Below are 16,934 nucleotides of genomic sequence, written 5' to 3' on the forward strand. Positions count from 1 at the left end.
TGGAATTCTAGCTGCTTCCTTTTATCCACTTTATTCCACAAACAGGTGAAACTGAAAATTTTGTAAACAGAAGTGTTAATTTTCCTTCCTGCCCCCATGGTTTCTGGATACACATATCCCATTTTAAAGATCCCTGATCTAGAGAAATTCTCATACATATGCCCTAAATGATCCAGACAACAATATTCATTGAGACAACTGTTTTTAATAGTGAAAAACTTGGAAGTAACTTAAATATCCATTAACAAGCAAATGGTTAATTTGTATTATTCATTCAATGACATATAATTTAACCAACAAATACATTAGAGTATGCAAAAATAATCGAATTGAGCCATCTCTATCACAATGGAAAAGTCTTAAAAAACACTGATTAGGAAAAAGTTGTAGCATGATTCACAGTATTTAACATCATTTGAAAATATGATCATGATTTAAAACAAATACTATGTATTATTGAGGAATATGTAGATTATATAAAATAGTATGTGCATATGTAAGATAATCAAAACCACCAGTCAGGGCTGGGGATGTGGCTCAAGCGGTAGCGCGCTCCCCTGGCATGCGTGCGGCCCGGGTTCGATTCTCAGCACCACACACAGAGAAAGATGTTGTGTCCGCCGATAACTAAAAAAAAAAAAAATAAATATTAAAATTCTCTCTCACTCTCGCTTTAAAGAAAAAAAAAAAAAACCACCAGTCAGAAAAGGAGCAAATAGGAATTAAGGAGAATCTGAACTGAAGGTGGTAAAATGTGAAGCTTTTGACAAAACACGGTGTAATATAATATTTTAAAGACCTTTCTAGGTGTTTGCTTTATTATGTCATATTAAATTTTTCAATAAAATTGATTAGAAAAATACTGTACCTTCAAAAGATATAGGAAGAACATTAGAAGGAAATACAACAATTATTTTATGTCTACTCTATACCAGAATAAATCCAGTAGGGAATTGAGTGGTCTAGGATTATCTTCATAAATACTAAAATGGCCAAGACTTATTATAGACATATTGTTAGAATGACATTGATGCCAGGCATGGTGGCACACACCTGCAATCCCAGGCTAACCTCAGTAACTTATTGAAACTCTAAGCAACTTGACGGAAACCTGTCTCTAAATAAAAATGGGTGGGGATGTGGTTCAGTAGTTAAGTGCCTCTGAGTTCAATTCCTTGTAAACACCTGAGAGAGAGAGAGAGAGAGAGAGAGAGAGAGAGAATATGGCCTCTGGAGGTTTGTAGATGGCAGCCATGATAGAGATGACAAGTTGGAGTTTTAGGGAGGAATGGAGGAAGGAACATCGAAAAAATAAAGGAAGACACTTCATGACAAGATTCAGTGGGAGGAAGAGTACAAAGGAAGCTTGGTCCTAAGGAAGGGCCATATTTCCTTTAGAACAAGAAAGAACAAGGGACAGTTCAGAGAAGAGGACGAAGATATAAGAGGTATTGCTGATGACCAATCATGAGTTCCAGAGGGCTCTCAAGAATGTATAAATATGAATGGATTGATTTTTAAAAGTGAGGCTTAAAATGTAACCAATGTTTGCATAAGCCCTACATAAAATACGAAATGCTGCATAAATACAAGGTATCACTACTGCCTCTTTAACTGCCTTGATTGAGGAAATTTCATTCTGATTTCACTAAGTAATTTGCATTTTCTATATCAATAATATTCTTTCCTAGACTTAACTTTTCACCCTTATGGTTTCTCTTATATTTTGTATATATCTTTTCTAAAATCTGGGGAAATCGAAGAGAAACTCTTCCCTTAGGTGAAATATAATCATACATAATCTCCTATTTGCTATTATTATTTTTGGACAGAGTCTAGCTACGTTGCCTAGGCTGGCCTTGAACTCCTGAGCTCAAGTGACCCTTCATCCTCAGCCTTTAAATGCTGGGACTATAGGCATATGCCATCATGCTTGGCTAATCTATCATTTTGTCTGCTTTAAATATAAATTTAATCATGGCAGGAATTTTAGAGCTGGAAGAGAATTTGAAGGTAACACAATGTAAACTTCTCATTTTATAAATGACAGGAGATTATATGTTTTGCCAGATTTAATCAATTGGTTCAATGCCTAAGCCTGTTCCTCCCTCACTCCAACTTCTGTTTTTCTTTGAATGGCAGAAACAACAGAAAGTACTCAATAGAGGTGCACTGTATGTCAGTAGTTGCATATAGACTCTAATGTTAGACTATCTGAGTTTAAATCTTAGATCTGCTATTATTAGCGTTGTAATCTTGGCCACATCATCTAACTGCTTGATGCCTGAGTTTCTTCATCTATAAAATGGAGGATGTAATAACCCTCACAGAGTTGTTATTAAATGAAATAATTTAAAGTATGTAACAGCGCTTGGCACATAAAGAATCATCAGAGAGGCTGGGGATGTGGCTCAAGCGGTAGCCCGCTCGCCTGGCATGTGTGCGGCCTGGGTTCGATCCTCAGCACTACATACAGACAAAGATGTTGTGTCCGCCAAATACTAAAAAATAAATATTAAAATTCTCTCTCTCTCTCTCCCTCTTTCTAAAAAAAAAAAAGAATGATCAGAAATTTAGGCAATTGTTACTATTTAGCACACACTGAGCTAGCTGCTGATATAACAAAGAGGTCAGGGACTTTACCCACAACTATTTTTATTTGGTCTGCAGTTTAAGAAACAAATAAAAAAAAACTCTGTTGAGATAATGTTTACAAATCAGAATAATTCATATAAAGTTCTGAATTTCCAGTTTATCTTGAAAATGAGAAGGTCTGACATATTTAGTCCAGAATTCTCAGGTAGTGACAACTATCTGGTAGTAATAAAGCAGCTACCCCCTTTACTCCATATTATTCACATGACATTTCCATCTTTACCTGCTTGTTTACTACTTGATTTTGAATTTGTTTTCCTGAGTAAGACTGCTCTCAAGGAACTCAGAATCCAATATATGTTTGCTAAACAATTCACAATACAGTGTGATAGAAACAAATACAAAGTTGCCAACTGTAAAGCACAACAATACCCTGTTGGCACACATGGTGGTGTGTACTGTTAAGAAAATGTGCTGAAAAGAAAAGGAGGGGAGCAGGCTTGCAGAGGAATAGAAGGTGAAAAGATACTGAAATAGGAAACAACTTACGTGTTTAGCAACTACAAAAAGTTCAGTTTTGGTGACTATAGTGAGAAGGGAAGAAGTAGGTTGACTTTAAATAAGGAGGGTCCCTTATTCTCTGTAGGAGATGGGTAGCTCTTTGAAATGTTTTCTGAAATATTTCATTAATTACAAACTGACTTTAATAAAATTATGACTGAATGTTCTTTTTTTTTTTTTTTAAAAAGCTTCTTTCCCCTTAGTTGTGGATGGACACAATACCTTTAATTAATTAATTTTTATATAGTAGCTGAAGATCCAACCCAGTGCCTCACATGTGCTAGGCAAGTGCTCTACCACTGAGCTACAACCCCAGTCCTAACTGGATGTCATCAAATGTCTTTGGGTCTCATGTTTGAGAAAGAAATGCTAAACAATGTACAATATTCTATTAAATAGCTTTCAGTAGCAAATTATCCATCTTCATAACTGATAATGTAGTTTTAAGATTTGTCTGCAATTGAACATTCCTTAGCTGTAAAATGGGGATAATAATGGCACCTGAATCAAGGGTTATTAAATGGAGAACTGAACCACATAATTCATGTAATGAGCTTACCAAGATATTGGACACAGGGAAAATTTGATTAATAATCAGGGTAATATGAGTTATAATGATCACGATACTTTCTGAATCTTCCTCGTCTATGTAACCTATCTTGGAGAAAATACCTCATTTAATCAAATGTATTTTTCATTGAAAACTAAAGTTGAATCAAGACTGGTGGTATCTTCTGGACACATTTGGTTAAAAAAAATAAAACGCAAAAAATACTAGATTGAAAATGCCGAGATAATACTTCCTTCCCCTCTCTATATTTTTTTAAATATTTTATTTTATTTAGTTATTGGCGGACACAACATCTTTGTTTGTATGTGGTGCTGAGGCTCGAACCCGGCCGCACGCATGCCAGGGGAGCGCGCTACCGCTTTAAGCCACATCCCCGGCCCCCCCTCTATATTTTTTATTGCAAAAGCTGCAAAAACAATTTAAAGATTTTTGTGCAGCATAGAAAGTGCTAATTATTTTGTATAGTTACTAATCAATGTAATAGTTTATTGGTGGTATAAAGACACTAAGGTAGAAGAGATGCTTCCCCAGTTCTCCAGGCTCAAACAGTAGGTAAAGCCTCTTTCATCTTACAGTAGCATCTCAAATGGCTAGGGAGGTCAGACAATCAATTGGCGGGAAAAAGATAAATACGGACCAAATTCACACAATCTGTTTCTGTTTAGTTTATAAACTGCGATCGAGTGTGTCTGCTTTCTTGCCTTGTGGGACTTGAAGTCCAGACGCAAGACGTGATCAAGACTGCTGAACCTTGGAAGCCTGCAGCCCCTGCAGTCTGCATACTACGGACTACAACTCCCGACACACACCGGAAGGCCGCGCAGTAATTACGAGCAACCAACCGTGCCCCAGCAAGGCAAGCCCCGCCCCCAAATCGGGGGGCGGATTCCGCCAATGGCAGAGCTCCCATTGCGGAGCCTGCGGGTTAGGTTGTGAGGCCCGGGCCGGGGGCGGGGAGGAGCCGAGGGGTTTCAGAGAGAGCTCGGCCGCTGGGTGGGTTGGGGCGTTCCGCGCGCCCTTCATTGAAGCGGCGGTGGCCGGGCTGGGCGCCGGGAGTGGGAAGCGAAGGCGCGGCTGGAAAATGCCGGTCCATTCCCGAGGGGATAAGAAAGAGACGAACCATCACGATGAGATGGAGGTGGACTACGCCGAAAATGAGGGGAGCAGCTCCGAGGACGAGGACACTGAGAGCTCGTCGGTCTCTGAGGATGGAGATAGCTCAGGTGCGTGACCCGGCGGAGCTGGGAACCCGAGTCGCTGAGCCGGGAGCGCGACAGGCCGCTCTCCGCACGCCGGTGGCTGCGTCCTTCTGGGAGAGCGGGGCGGGGAAAGAGGGAAGGGGCGGAGACTGGCTCCTGGCCCCAGGCTGCACCCGGACCGGTCGCGGGGCTCTGCCGGGCTCCGGGCAGGTTCCAGTCCTCGGGGCAGAGCGGCGCGAGCCTGGACTCGCCCCGCTCTCAGACGTGGAGGCATCCTGCTCCACGTGGGACCCACCCTGCTCCATGTGGGACCCACCCTTGGGACTACCGGCTGTGCCCTGGGACTACGAGCCCGGGCGGGGAACGCCCCGCAACTTGTCAGAAAGACCGAGGAAATGCCTTCTGTCCCCAGACAACCGACTTCTTTCCTTATTTTCACACATGCAACCCGTACTTCTCTGCGTGGATGGTTGTCGGGGCTAGGGATAGATTTGTATTGGTCCGTGGCTGATTTAGAACTAATTAACCTTCGCTTGCAAGTCAGCCCGTCATCCGCACTTTATTCCAGTGCTCTTTCTGGGGCTAATTTGGGAGCTGTCCGGTTTGTAGTATCTTCCTGAAGTTTTCAAATCTGAGAGCAGGGTACCAACATCTGGGGTTATTTTAGATCTTCATAGACTGATTTGGGGCAGTGTTGAAATCTTTAATCTTTTCCTTCAATCTTTTCTAACCTTTGAGCTGTTTCAGATTTGGGGGAGTGGATGGATAGGGCAGATTAACAACACACATTTTACAAACTTTTAGAAATGGTTATTCAAAAAGGAATGGAATTTGTGATTATCTGGATTCTTTTCCGTTTGTCCGTATAATTAGGTTGAGACTGACTTCTGTGTCTTGGCCTAATTTTGGCTGCATAAGGGAAACATTGATGGTGGGTTGATGACAGTCTATTATCACCCCATGCCTTCTTTACAGGTTTGCTTTTCAGAAAATCTCCATGGGAGGATGTCAGTCCTTGCTATCAATATATCAGCTGTTCAAAAATAAATATGAGTGGCTTATTTGTGCAGCCCAGGACACTACCCTGTATAAGATATAAATAAATAGTTATGATCTGGCTTTAAAGAGCTGTCATAAGTCACAATTAGATTAAATTGCCAGATGAATGCTCAGCTATATACAATAAGGTAGGAATTCAGAGGCAGAGTAAATATTTTCAGAGCTGGGCGGTCAGCAAAGGCTAGTTGAAGAAGATGGGGTTACCTTAATTATCTGGAGGAATGAGTAAAGTTTGAATTGGGGGGAGTAATGTTCTATTGTTCCTATCAGACAAAGAATGTAAGTGCAAGTGCAAAGGGAAGAGATTAGGATTTATTCAAAAGAGTGAGAAAACCAGTTTGGTTAGGAGAAGAACTTGAACCAGGAAAAGAAAAAGAAAGGTATAGGTGTGAAAGATTTCAAAGAAGGCATAAAAAAGGATTGATAAATACAAGTTTAGGAGTGAAAGTTAAGAAAAACCCAGATATAAGGAAAATGGTTGTAACATCAACAGAAATAGAAATGCAAAACATTTGGAATGAAGATGAAAGGTAAAGAATTTTAGGCATCTTCCTTTTGAGAGGATTGTGGTATATTTAAGTAAGAATGCCCAAACTGACAAGTGCTGAAAGGTGTTGGAACCTGCCTAGAATGGGAAAAATAATTCTAAGGTCATTTACATAGACATGGAAGTAGGTAAGATTTCAAAAGTGGGGAATATAGAGAAAGAACATCTAGATTGTTTGAATTTGTTTCCTAGATCTGGAAAGCATTTTATTTTCAAGTATTCTTTACTTTTGTTATTTAACTTTTTTTTCAATGCTGGGGATTAAACCCAAGGTCCTATACATGTTAGGCAAGTGCTCCACCCTACATCCTACTGAGCTACATCCCTAGCCCCATTCTTTTTTTTTTTTTTTAAATGAAGTAACTTTTTTTTAAGTAGTTTATTTTGTTCATTTATTTTTTATGTGATGCTGAGGATTGAATCCAGGGCTTCATGTGCTAGGCAAATGCTCTACCACTGAGCCACAAACCCAGCCCCATTCTTTGTTTTTTTATTAGTTACTAGGATCTCACAAAATTTTTATTTGTTAAAATTCTTCCACTCTTATTTTATATTTTTGTTGTGATTTTTAACTTATTTTAAATCTCATTTTAGAGAATAATAAACAATGCAATTAGTGAGAATTATAATGATAATTTGAACTACAAGTTAAAAAACAATCTTTTTTTTTTTTTTTTTGGTAGTGGGGATTGAACTCATGTTGTTCTACGACCAATCTACACCCCTGACCTTTTTTATTTTTTGAGACAGGGTCTTGCAACCTTCCCAAGTGGGGCTCAAACTTGCAGTCCTCGCCCCCTGGCCTTCCAAGTAGCTAGGATTACAGGTGCGCATCACCACATTGATCTACAAGTCAGATTTTTTATTTGCAGAGAAATTATTTAAGTACATTTTTCAGCTCTCCTTCTTGTAAAATTGTTCTACCAGACATCTTGCATGTTAAACTTCCAGTTCTATTTTTCTCAAACCTTGGTACTGAGCAGATCCTAAGGCTACAGAGAAGCCTCGACTAACCAAAGAATTTGGGAAGTGAGTCATCTTGAGGGACCAGGTTTTTTTTTTTTTAAATATTTATTTTTTAGTTGTAACTAGACACAATATCTTTATTTATTTTTATATGGTGCTGAGGATCGAACCCAGGGCCTCGCTCGTTCTAGATGAGTGCTCTACTGCTGAGCTACAACCCTAGCCCCGAGGGACCAGGTTTTAAATAGCCAAGGAGTAAGCTATTAAAAACCAGAATTATTATAAATCTTTTTTAGAAAATTAAAAGGAATCATATACTTGCTGTATGAAAATAACTGAAAACAATTTAACTCTCATATTTTGAACATTATTTTGATGAATATTAAGATGCACATAAGTTTGTGCTTCATTTATTTTGATTCATTTAGTGTTGAATATATGTGGTATAAAAATAAAGATGTGAAATATAGGACAGACCTGGTAACTAACAGTTGTTTTCCATAAAAAAGTTTGCTTGTTTTTTCCTCATTTGCCTCTTTCTCACTGACAGAAATTTGGGAAGAGGACACAGTGGGAGCATGAGTATCAGTCCAAGATAACTTATGGTAAACATAATGAGATTAGTTTTCTTTTTTTTTTTCCAGTACTGGGAATTAAACTCAGGGGCACTGTATCCACTGAACTATATCCCCAATCCTTTTTATTTTGAGACCAGGTCTTGCTGAGTTGTCCAGGCTGACCTTAAACTTTGATCTTTTTGCCTTAGCTTCCTGAGTAGCAGGGATTACAGGCGCTGGCTAGTTTTCTTTCTTATGTGATTGGAAAATCAGCTATGTGAGCAGTTCTTAGGGAAGAACTCCAGAAGTATGTTTGATCAGTGTTAACCTTTTAAGGACACATCATTTTTTGGTGCTAAGTTCTGATTGAGTTGTGGAGAACACACCAAAAGTGGGTTGATTACTTTATAGTCGTAGCTTACAGTAAGTCCTTTGACATAATATTAAAATGAATAAACATAAAGTGTAGAGATCACTTTAGTTAAAACTCTCTTCTTTATTTTAGATTAATTCTGTAGTGGAAAATATTTTGGATAAATGTTTATTTTCTCTTAAAGCTTAATATAGATCTTGCACATCAACTTCATGTTACTTTTTTTCCCCTTTTTTGGTATTAGGGATTGAACTCAGTGACACTTTGCCACTGAGGCACATCCCCAGCCCTTTTTGATTTTTTTTATTTTGAGAGAGGGTTTTCCTAAGTTGCTTAGTGTCTCACTAAGCTGCTGAGCAGGCCTCAAACTTGGTGATCCTCTTGCCTTAACCTACAGAGTTGCCACCACCCCCAGCTGCTTTTTTTTTTCTTTTTGAATTAACTTCAGATATATTTGTAACACAATATTATCTTTGATATTTGCTTTTTTTTTTAAATTAACAGAAATGGATGACGAAGACTGTGAAAGAAGAAGAATGGAATGTTTAGATGAAATGTCCAATCTTGAAAAACAGTTTACAGATCTCAAAGATCAGTAAGTAGTGATTTCAGAAGGTCATTGTCACTGAGTCTCAAATGTGTCACATATATACCAGTGGGAGAGCAATTACATTGTTTCAACTTTTTGCCTTTTGTGTTTTATGGGACTGGCTGTTCTGAAAGAGAGGCTTCAACTATTGTTTACCTGCCAAAGACCTCATTAACTAAGCTGAGGGTTTTGAGGCAGGTTTTTTTTTTTTGGGTGGTGGAGTAGAGTTTTAAGATTTCTGTGTGGATATCAGTGATTAAAATGTTTTCCATGGGTTTTTGCACCTTTGGTTCTAATCTGTTTCATTCATTCCTTTGTTGAATAAATCCCTAAAGATAGCATTTTTTTTTTTTTTTTTTTAAATATTTTTATTTTTTAGTTTTCGGCAGACACAACATCTTTGTTGGTATGTGGTGCTGAGGATCGAACCCGGACCGCACGCATGCCAGGCGAGCGCGCTACCGCTTTGAGCCACATCCCCAGCCCGAGATAGCATTTTTAAAAATTGAGAATAAAATAGAATATTTCCCAAATATTCTCTGTCTGGTGAAGTCATTTTGTTTCTATCTTACATTTGATAATATGTACATTACATGTTTTATATGTGTTATTTAGCTTCTTGCAGCTACTCTGTAAGGTTGAAAGATTTAATAGTCTTATCTCTGTTTTACCTGTGAGAAAACTGAGGCTTAGAGAGGTTAACCGCTTTGTATAATTTATCAGAAAGTGATGAATGAAGCCTGGTTTTTGCCTTTCAGTGGTACTGTGTTCCTTTCACATAAAGCATATTATTTTGGAGGAAATGTGGTAGAGTAGAAAAAACAAAAGCTCTGAATCTATGCTTTTTTGACTGATTTAAAGGGGATAATCATGGAGTTCTTATTATCTATTGTGAGGAATGAGAAGCAATGTTGTTTGTTTGCCTGGCTTGTGGTAGGTACTTACTAGATACTGTTTTTTAACCTTTAACCTCCTGTTCTAATGCCAGAACTCTTATGTGAGATTGGCAACAGAAGAATGGATTCCCATGATTTGATAGAACATAGGATAGATGGAAATGCACATTAAAAAACAACTACATTGGGAACTGGAGTTGTGGCTCAGTGGTAGAATACTTGCCTTGAATGTGTGACGCACTGGGTTTGATTCTCAGCACCACATATAAATAAAACATAAAGGTCCATCAGCAACTAAAATAAATAAAATTAAAAACAAAAAACAACTACATTCTTCCAGTGGCATTTTTCAAGAAATAGAATAAGTGGCCATGAAATTCATTTGGAAAAATAAGAGGCTCAAAATAGCCAAAGCAATCTTTAGCAAGAAAAGTGAAGCAGGAGGCATCACAATACCAGATCTTAAATTATACTACAGAGCTCTAGTAACAAAAACAGTATGGTATTGGCACCAAAACAGATATGAAGACCAATGTTACAGAATAGAAGACACAGAGACAAACCCACATAAATACAGTTATCTCATACTAGGCAAAGGTCCCAGAAACATACATTGGAGAAAAGATAGCCTCATCAACAAGTGGTGCTGGGAAAACTGGAAATCCATATGAATAAAATGATTAGACCCCTCTCTCTCACCCTGCACAAAACTCAAAGACCTAGGCATTAGACAGAGACCCTGCACCTACTACAAGAAAAAGTAGGTTCAAATCTCTGTCATGTTGGCTTAGGAATTGAATTCCTCAACAAGACTCCTAAAGCACAAGAAGTAAAATCAAGAATCAATGGGATTGTGTCAAACTAAAAAGCTTCTTCACAGAAAAGGAAACAAATCAAGAACTTAAAGAGAGAGCCAACAGAATGGGATAAAATCTTTGTCACCTGCACCTCAGATATAGCATTAATCTCCAAAAAACTGAAAAAAACTTAAAATCAAAAAACAAATAACCCAATCAATAAATAATCTAAGGAACTAAACAGACTTCACAGAAGAAGAAATACAAATGGTCAGCAAATATATGAAAAAATGTTCAACATCACTAGTAGTGCAAATTAAAACTACACTGAGATTCCATTTCACTCCAGTCAGAATGGCAGTGATTAAGAATACAAATAATAGGGCTGGGGATGTGGCTCAAGCGGTAGCGCGCTCGCCTGGCATGCGTGCGGCCCGGGTTCAATCCTCAGCACCACATACAAACAAAGATGTTGTGTCCGCCGAAAACTGAAAAATAAATATTAAAAATTAAAAAAAAAAGAATACAAATAATAAATGTTGGCGATGATGTGGGGAAAAAGGCACACTCATACATTGCTGATAGGACTTCAAATTGGTGTAACCACTCTGGAAAGCAGTATGGAGATTCCTCAGAAAACTTGGAATGGAACCACCATTTGACCCGGTTACCCGACTACTCGGCATATCCCCAAGGGACTTAAAATCAGCATACTATAGTGATGTGGCTACATCAATGTTCATAGCACCTCAATGCACAATAGTTAAACTGTGGAACCAAATTAGGTGCCCTTCAATAGATGAATGGATAAAGAAAATGTGGTACATATGCACAATGGAGTATTACTCAACTGTAGGAAGAATGAAATTATGGCATTTGCTGGTAAATGGATGGGACTGGAGACTATCAAAATTTTTGTTGTTTTCCCTGTAGTTGTTATAGTTTCAAAAAAATAAGTATCATGTTGTACTTTCTTGACTTTATACATTTGTTTATCATTGTATCTTCAATTTTGGAAAAATTTGACTCAGACATGATAATGTATTATTTTGGCAATTATTTGCTTAATAATATTGTGGTTGCTAAAGGACCACAAAACTAAAAAAGAGTTATTATAGCATTAACATTCAAACTTGCCTTGCCTATTATACTAATTATAATGGTCAATGATAGATAATTAATATTGATTGTCTTAATTGTTTTGATTTATATTTTCAAGAAGGAAGAGCAGAACTTAATATGAAAGCTAGGTTCCCGAATTTTTTCAAAAGCCAAATGCTGGTGATACTAATACCTACAAGAATAGTTAGTGATTTCTTTTGGAAATTAGTACAGGGTACCATAATCTCCCTTCTTAAGTATTTTTGAAGTATATTTATTGCCAAAAATAAACACTGAATTGTCTTACATGATCAGTCTTTGATAATCAAACTAAAGTATTGTGACAGCTGGCAAATTGAAGTATCTATAAGTAGACTCATAAATAGGAGCAACAGGAACTCCCTGCTCCATCCCCATTTTTCATTTCATTGAGCAGCTATTTTGTTAAAGCTTCTTCATTTGTAGTTGAGATGAACTGGGTATGCCTTATCACATGTTATTTTGTGGGGACGGGCTGTGAGTACTGAGTTTTTAACCTAGGGGCACTTAACCACTGAGCCACATCCCTGAAGCTTTTTATTTTTTAATTTGTGACAGGACTTTGCAAAGTTGCTGGGGCTGGTTTTGAACTTGTGAGCCTCTTGCCTTGGCCTCCCAAGTCTCTGGGATTACAGGGGCATACCACTGTACAGGGCCAGAGCATAGGTTCTAAAGTCATTCATTGCCTTTCCTTCATCACTTGAATTCTTCTGTTCTTTTTAAAAAATTAAGTAGGCTAAATATCATACTGAGTTCTTTTCAGGAAAACTGGAGAGAAGCCAGGGAATTATTTGACAACTAGTAATGTCTCTATTTAAATTACTCAAATGGTTTCCTTGTTTTTTGGTGTTTAATTGACCTTTTCTCTTAGAATTGGTTTGTTTTTCAATTAAAAACAAAAATTAAGAGTGCCTAATATAGTTATTTCAAATTTTGTTGTCATTTTTTGAAATGGGTATCACTGTGTTGTTCAGGCTGACCTTGAACTCCTGTGTTCAAGCAATCATCCTGCCTTGGTCTCTGAGTAGCTGGGACTGCAGGCGTCTGCCAATGTCCCTGGCTTTCAGTTGTATTTCAGTGAATTGTTAATTTCAGTGAGTTGACAATTTAAGAGTGATACTTATAAAAAATCATAGATTTCTATCTTATCATTATATGCATGGAGTAAAATAATATAATTGAATTCTCCACTTGAGATTAAGGCAATAATACATTTGATATAGGTTCTTAGAATATAAATGACATTAAGAAGAAATAATGTATAGGAGCAGCAGATTTTTGGCCTTTGTTGGAATTTTTAAATTAACATCTTAATTTTTGCTTTGTTAAGACTTTATAAAGAACGATTAAGTCAGGTGGATGCGAAACTGCAAGAAGTCATAGCTGGAAAAGCACCAGAATATTTGGAACCACTGGCAACTTTGCAAGAAAATATGCAAATTCGTACAAAGGTAGCAGGTAGGAAAGTAAAATATTTTTTTCCATATAGCAGATTCTACACTTCTTAGCTTTAAAGGTGTTTGTGAAGTGTTTGCTGTTGATGGGATCACAAATATATTTACACGTGGATAGGATTACAGATATACTTGCATGTTTACATTAAATTGCACATATATTTAAATTAATTGTTGACTCAGTTATTTGTTAACCTCTTGTGGGCTGCTGTGGGGGATTTAAAAACAATGAAAAACTCTTAGGTCACTCACAATGTTGTTGAAAAGATACTGTCTATGTGTGGAGAAACTGGACCAAGATACTTTGATTAAAAATATTGTTACTATCACAATTTAATTCCCTGTGAAATAGAGTTTAAGTACTCTTGATACTTTTTAATCTGTAAGAGTGAGAAGGATTTTTATTATTTTTATTTTGGTTTTTAAGAGATGGGGGTCTCACTATGTTGCCCATACTGGCTCCAATCTCCTGGATTCAAGTGATCCTCCTGCCTCAGCTTTTCCAAGTAGTAGATTTTTTTTAACTATAAAAGCATTTTTTAAAATGTTTGATCAAGATATTATAGAATAGGAAATTAACCCTCAACCAGATAATTTAATGACTTTAATTTTGATAAGTTTGATTAATTATTTGTGGCTGTGAATAAATGAAGATGTACTATATTTGTATGGTTAAAATTCAGTCTGTTTATAATTGGGATCTAGTCTCAGTGTTGAGTCCTAGTATTCATAATCAAGGGATATATGCACTGAAAGATCACTATGGCACTGGGCTTGGTGGCATGTACCTGTAGTCCAAGCTACTCCGAAGAGTGAAGCAGGGAGGATCACTCCAGCCTGGGAATTTTGACCCGCAATATCCCATCTCAAAAACAAAACAAAAACAACAACAACAAAAAACTTATAATTTTTTCATGGTGAAACTAAAAAGTGAACTTTAATTAATGGAGATGTCAATTGGTTTTCTTTTGGGGGATGCTAATTAATCCTCATGTACCTGTTAAATAATACCTAAGCATTGTTGAAAATAAATTCTAAACCCATCTTAAACTAAATTTTATTCTTTAGATCTTAATATTAACTATGTAGATGATATATGATAATTAACCTGTTATCTTTTCATATTGACTTGGCTTACCCTTAAAAGTAAAATGTTCCTCATTTTCTTTTGACATTGTTTTAGCCTAAATGGATGATCAGGAAATATTACTTTAATGAACTGTTCACTTTTCTACTCTGTGGCTTTCCTTACTTTTTGATTTTGTAAATAGTAGTATGTGTGAATGTTTTGTTAATGGTATAGTATCAGTATCTATCTCCTGTCTTTACTATACAAAAAGGGATAATTACATTTCTAGGGCAAACAATGTCTTAGAGCTTAGTATAGACATCCAGAGTTCTTCACTTCACATTTTTGTGATGGCATATTTGCATGGCCATTATTTCCTTTTTTGTACTATTTTCTTGTTACCTATAAGTTAAATATTCTTGGGCTTCAGTCATCCAGGTGAAGCCCTGTCAGGAGTACTGTGAACATCATGGATTTTATTTTAACAGTTTATACATATAATTCTCTAAGACTCTGAAACTAAATAGTAGCTTAAAAATATTGATTTTTGAGAGGAATAGTATCTAGCTGTTACTTTGAATGTATATAATTGATGAAACCAGAGTCTATTGTCTCTATTTTGAGAAACCTGAGGGATTTTTTCCCCATTGTTTTTTTATTGGTGCATTATAATTACACGTAGTAGTGTGATTTGTTGTTATATATTTATACATTCACTCGATTTAACAGTATAATTTGGTCAGTTTTATTCTGGTATTGTTTTTCATAGGAAAAGGATTTTATTTTTCATTTTGGTAATTCTTTATGAAACATTTAGGAGCATTCTTTAGAAGAATGGAGTAAGAACAAAAATTATCATTGCAGTTTCTTTTTAGTTCTTAAACTCTTAGTAAGTTGTCTTAGAGTATATTTTAAATGAGCCTGTTTTTATTTTTAGTTTTTTTTTTTTGTTTTTTTGTACTGGGGATTGAACTCAGGGACATTGAACCACTGAGCCACATCCCCAGCCCTATTTTGTATTTTATTTAGAGACGGGGTATCACTGAGTTGCTTAGTGCCTTGCTTTTGCTGAGACTGGCTTTGAACTCGAGATCCTCCTATCTCAGCCTCCTGAGCTGCTGGGATTACAGGTGTGTGCCACCATACCCGGCTATATTTTTAGTTTTTAAAGATAATGTTAGAATCACTTTTCACTTTCTTTCCTTTTTTTTTTTCTTGTGGTACTGGGGATTGAACGAGGTCCTTGCACATGCTAGGGAAGCACTCTACTTCAGAGCTACAACCTCCAGTCCCTTTTATTTTATTTGAAGACAGGGCCTCAGTAAGTTGCCCTGTCTTGCCTTGAGCTTGTGATCCTCCTGCCTCAGTCTCTTGAGTTACTGGGATCACAGATATGTGCCTGCTTATTAATTTCTTGTTGATCCATCTTCTAAAATATGGTGAGGACTGAATTCCTGTAGGGAAGTAATAATGAAACTCTTTATAGCTAACATAATCAGAGTAATTGTGTTTGTTGCAGGAATCTATAGAGAGCTCTGCTTAGAATCTGTAAAGAACAAATATGAATGTGAAATTCAAGCTTCTCGCCAGCATTGTGAGGTACGGTTATTTTGCTTAACTTTTAAGCTATATGTGTCTCTTTGAACCTTTTCTGAGTGCAGTAATTTAAAAAGTAAATAAAATAAGTAAAGTAAAATTAAATAGTACTTTATCTCATCTCTTGTGAGTTTTTTAAAAAAATAGTCATACTGAAAGCTATATTAGCAAAAGAGCACAGAGGAGCATAGAAAAAAACAGATAATTTTAAAAGTTTTCAAATGATACTCTACAAGGACTGTGATGGTTCTCATCTGGCATCACTGAAAATATTAATATAATTCGTAATTAATAATTAATATGGGCTTTTAGATTGAAACATGTATACTCTAATGATGCAGTCAGAATATTGGGCTATAGAATTAATTTCTGATTGTATAGACATATTTCCATATTTTAGGACTGTATTCTTTATGTGAAAAAATAAGTGTTTCAATGTGATCTGTTTATTTCAAATACTGTTTAAAAACATTCTGCTAATTTTGCAGGTAAATTTTCATGAAACCTTGACTGGTAGAAATGAGAGGACAAGCTTTATATTGACTCTTATCTCACTTTAATAAACCATATAATTAAATAGTAAATAGTATAAAAACAATGGAGCTTGTTGCTTAATTTTCTTGATTACAACTGAGATGAATATCTTTTTGATATTTCCTAGCTGCTTGGATTTTCTTTTCTGAGAAATACTTTTTCATATTTTTTGTCTTTGCATTGGATTTTTAGTCTTTTCCTTATTATATTCTTTATCTATTCTGGATATAAAGGGTTTGCTGGTTATATGCTTTGCACATATTTTTACCCAGGCAATGGAAACTTTGCATTCTTTTTGATGATTTGAAGCCCCCAAATTTTACATTTTAATGTAGTTGAATGTATTATCTTACCTTTATAGTAAGTGCTTTTGTTTCTTCTCCATTTTGGGAAAATGTATTTTTCTTTTAAAAGTTGAAAGTTTGCTTTTA

General features: G+C 36.4%; 1 protein-coding gene across 1 annotated transcript in view; it reads left to right on the top strand.

Moving 5' to 3' along the window:
* Positions 1 to 4,528: 4,528 nt before the first annotated feature.
* The window catches only part of Brms1l (BRMS1 like transcriptional repressor), a 35,327-nt gene continuing 22,921 nt past the window's right edge, over positions 4,529 to 16,934 (top strand). Inside the window, exons 1-4 of the mRNA XM_026414397.2 lie at positions 4,529 to 4,950; positions 8,933 to 9,023; positions 13,181 to 13,308; positions 15,893 to 15,972. Of these exons, the coding sequence (XP_026270182.1) occupies positions 4,809 to 4,950; positions 8,933 to 9,023; positions 13,181 to 13,308; positions 15,893 to 15,972 (441 nt within the window). The 5' untranslated portion in view covers positions 4,529 to 4,808. The remainder of the gene's footprint in view (positions 4,951 to 8,932; positions 9,024 to 13,180; positions 13,309 to 15,892; positions 15,973 to 16,934) is intronic.

The sequence above is a fragment of the Urocitellus parryii genome, chromosome 6, assembly GCF_045843805.1.
Source record: "Urocitellus parryii isolate mUroPar1 chromosome 6, mUroPar1.hap1, whole genome shotgun sequence".
NCBI lineage: Eukaryota > Metazoa > Chordata > Mammalia > Rodentia > Sciuridae > Urocitellus > Urocitellus parryii.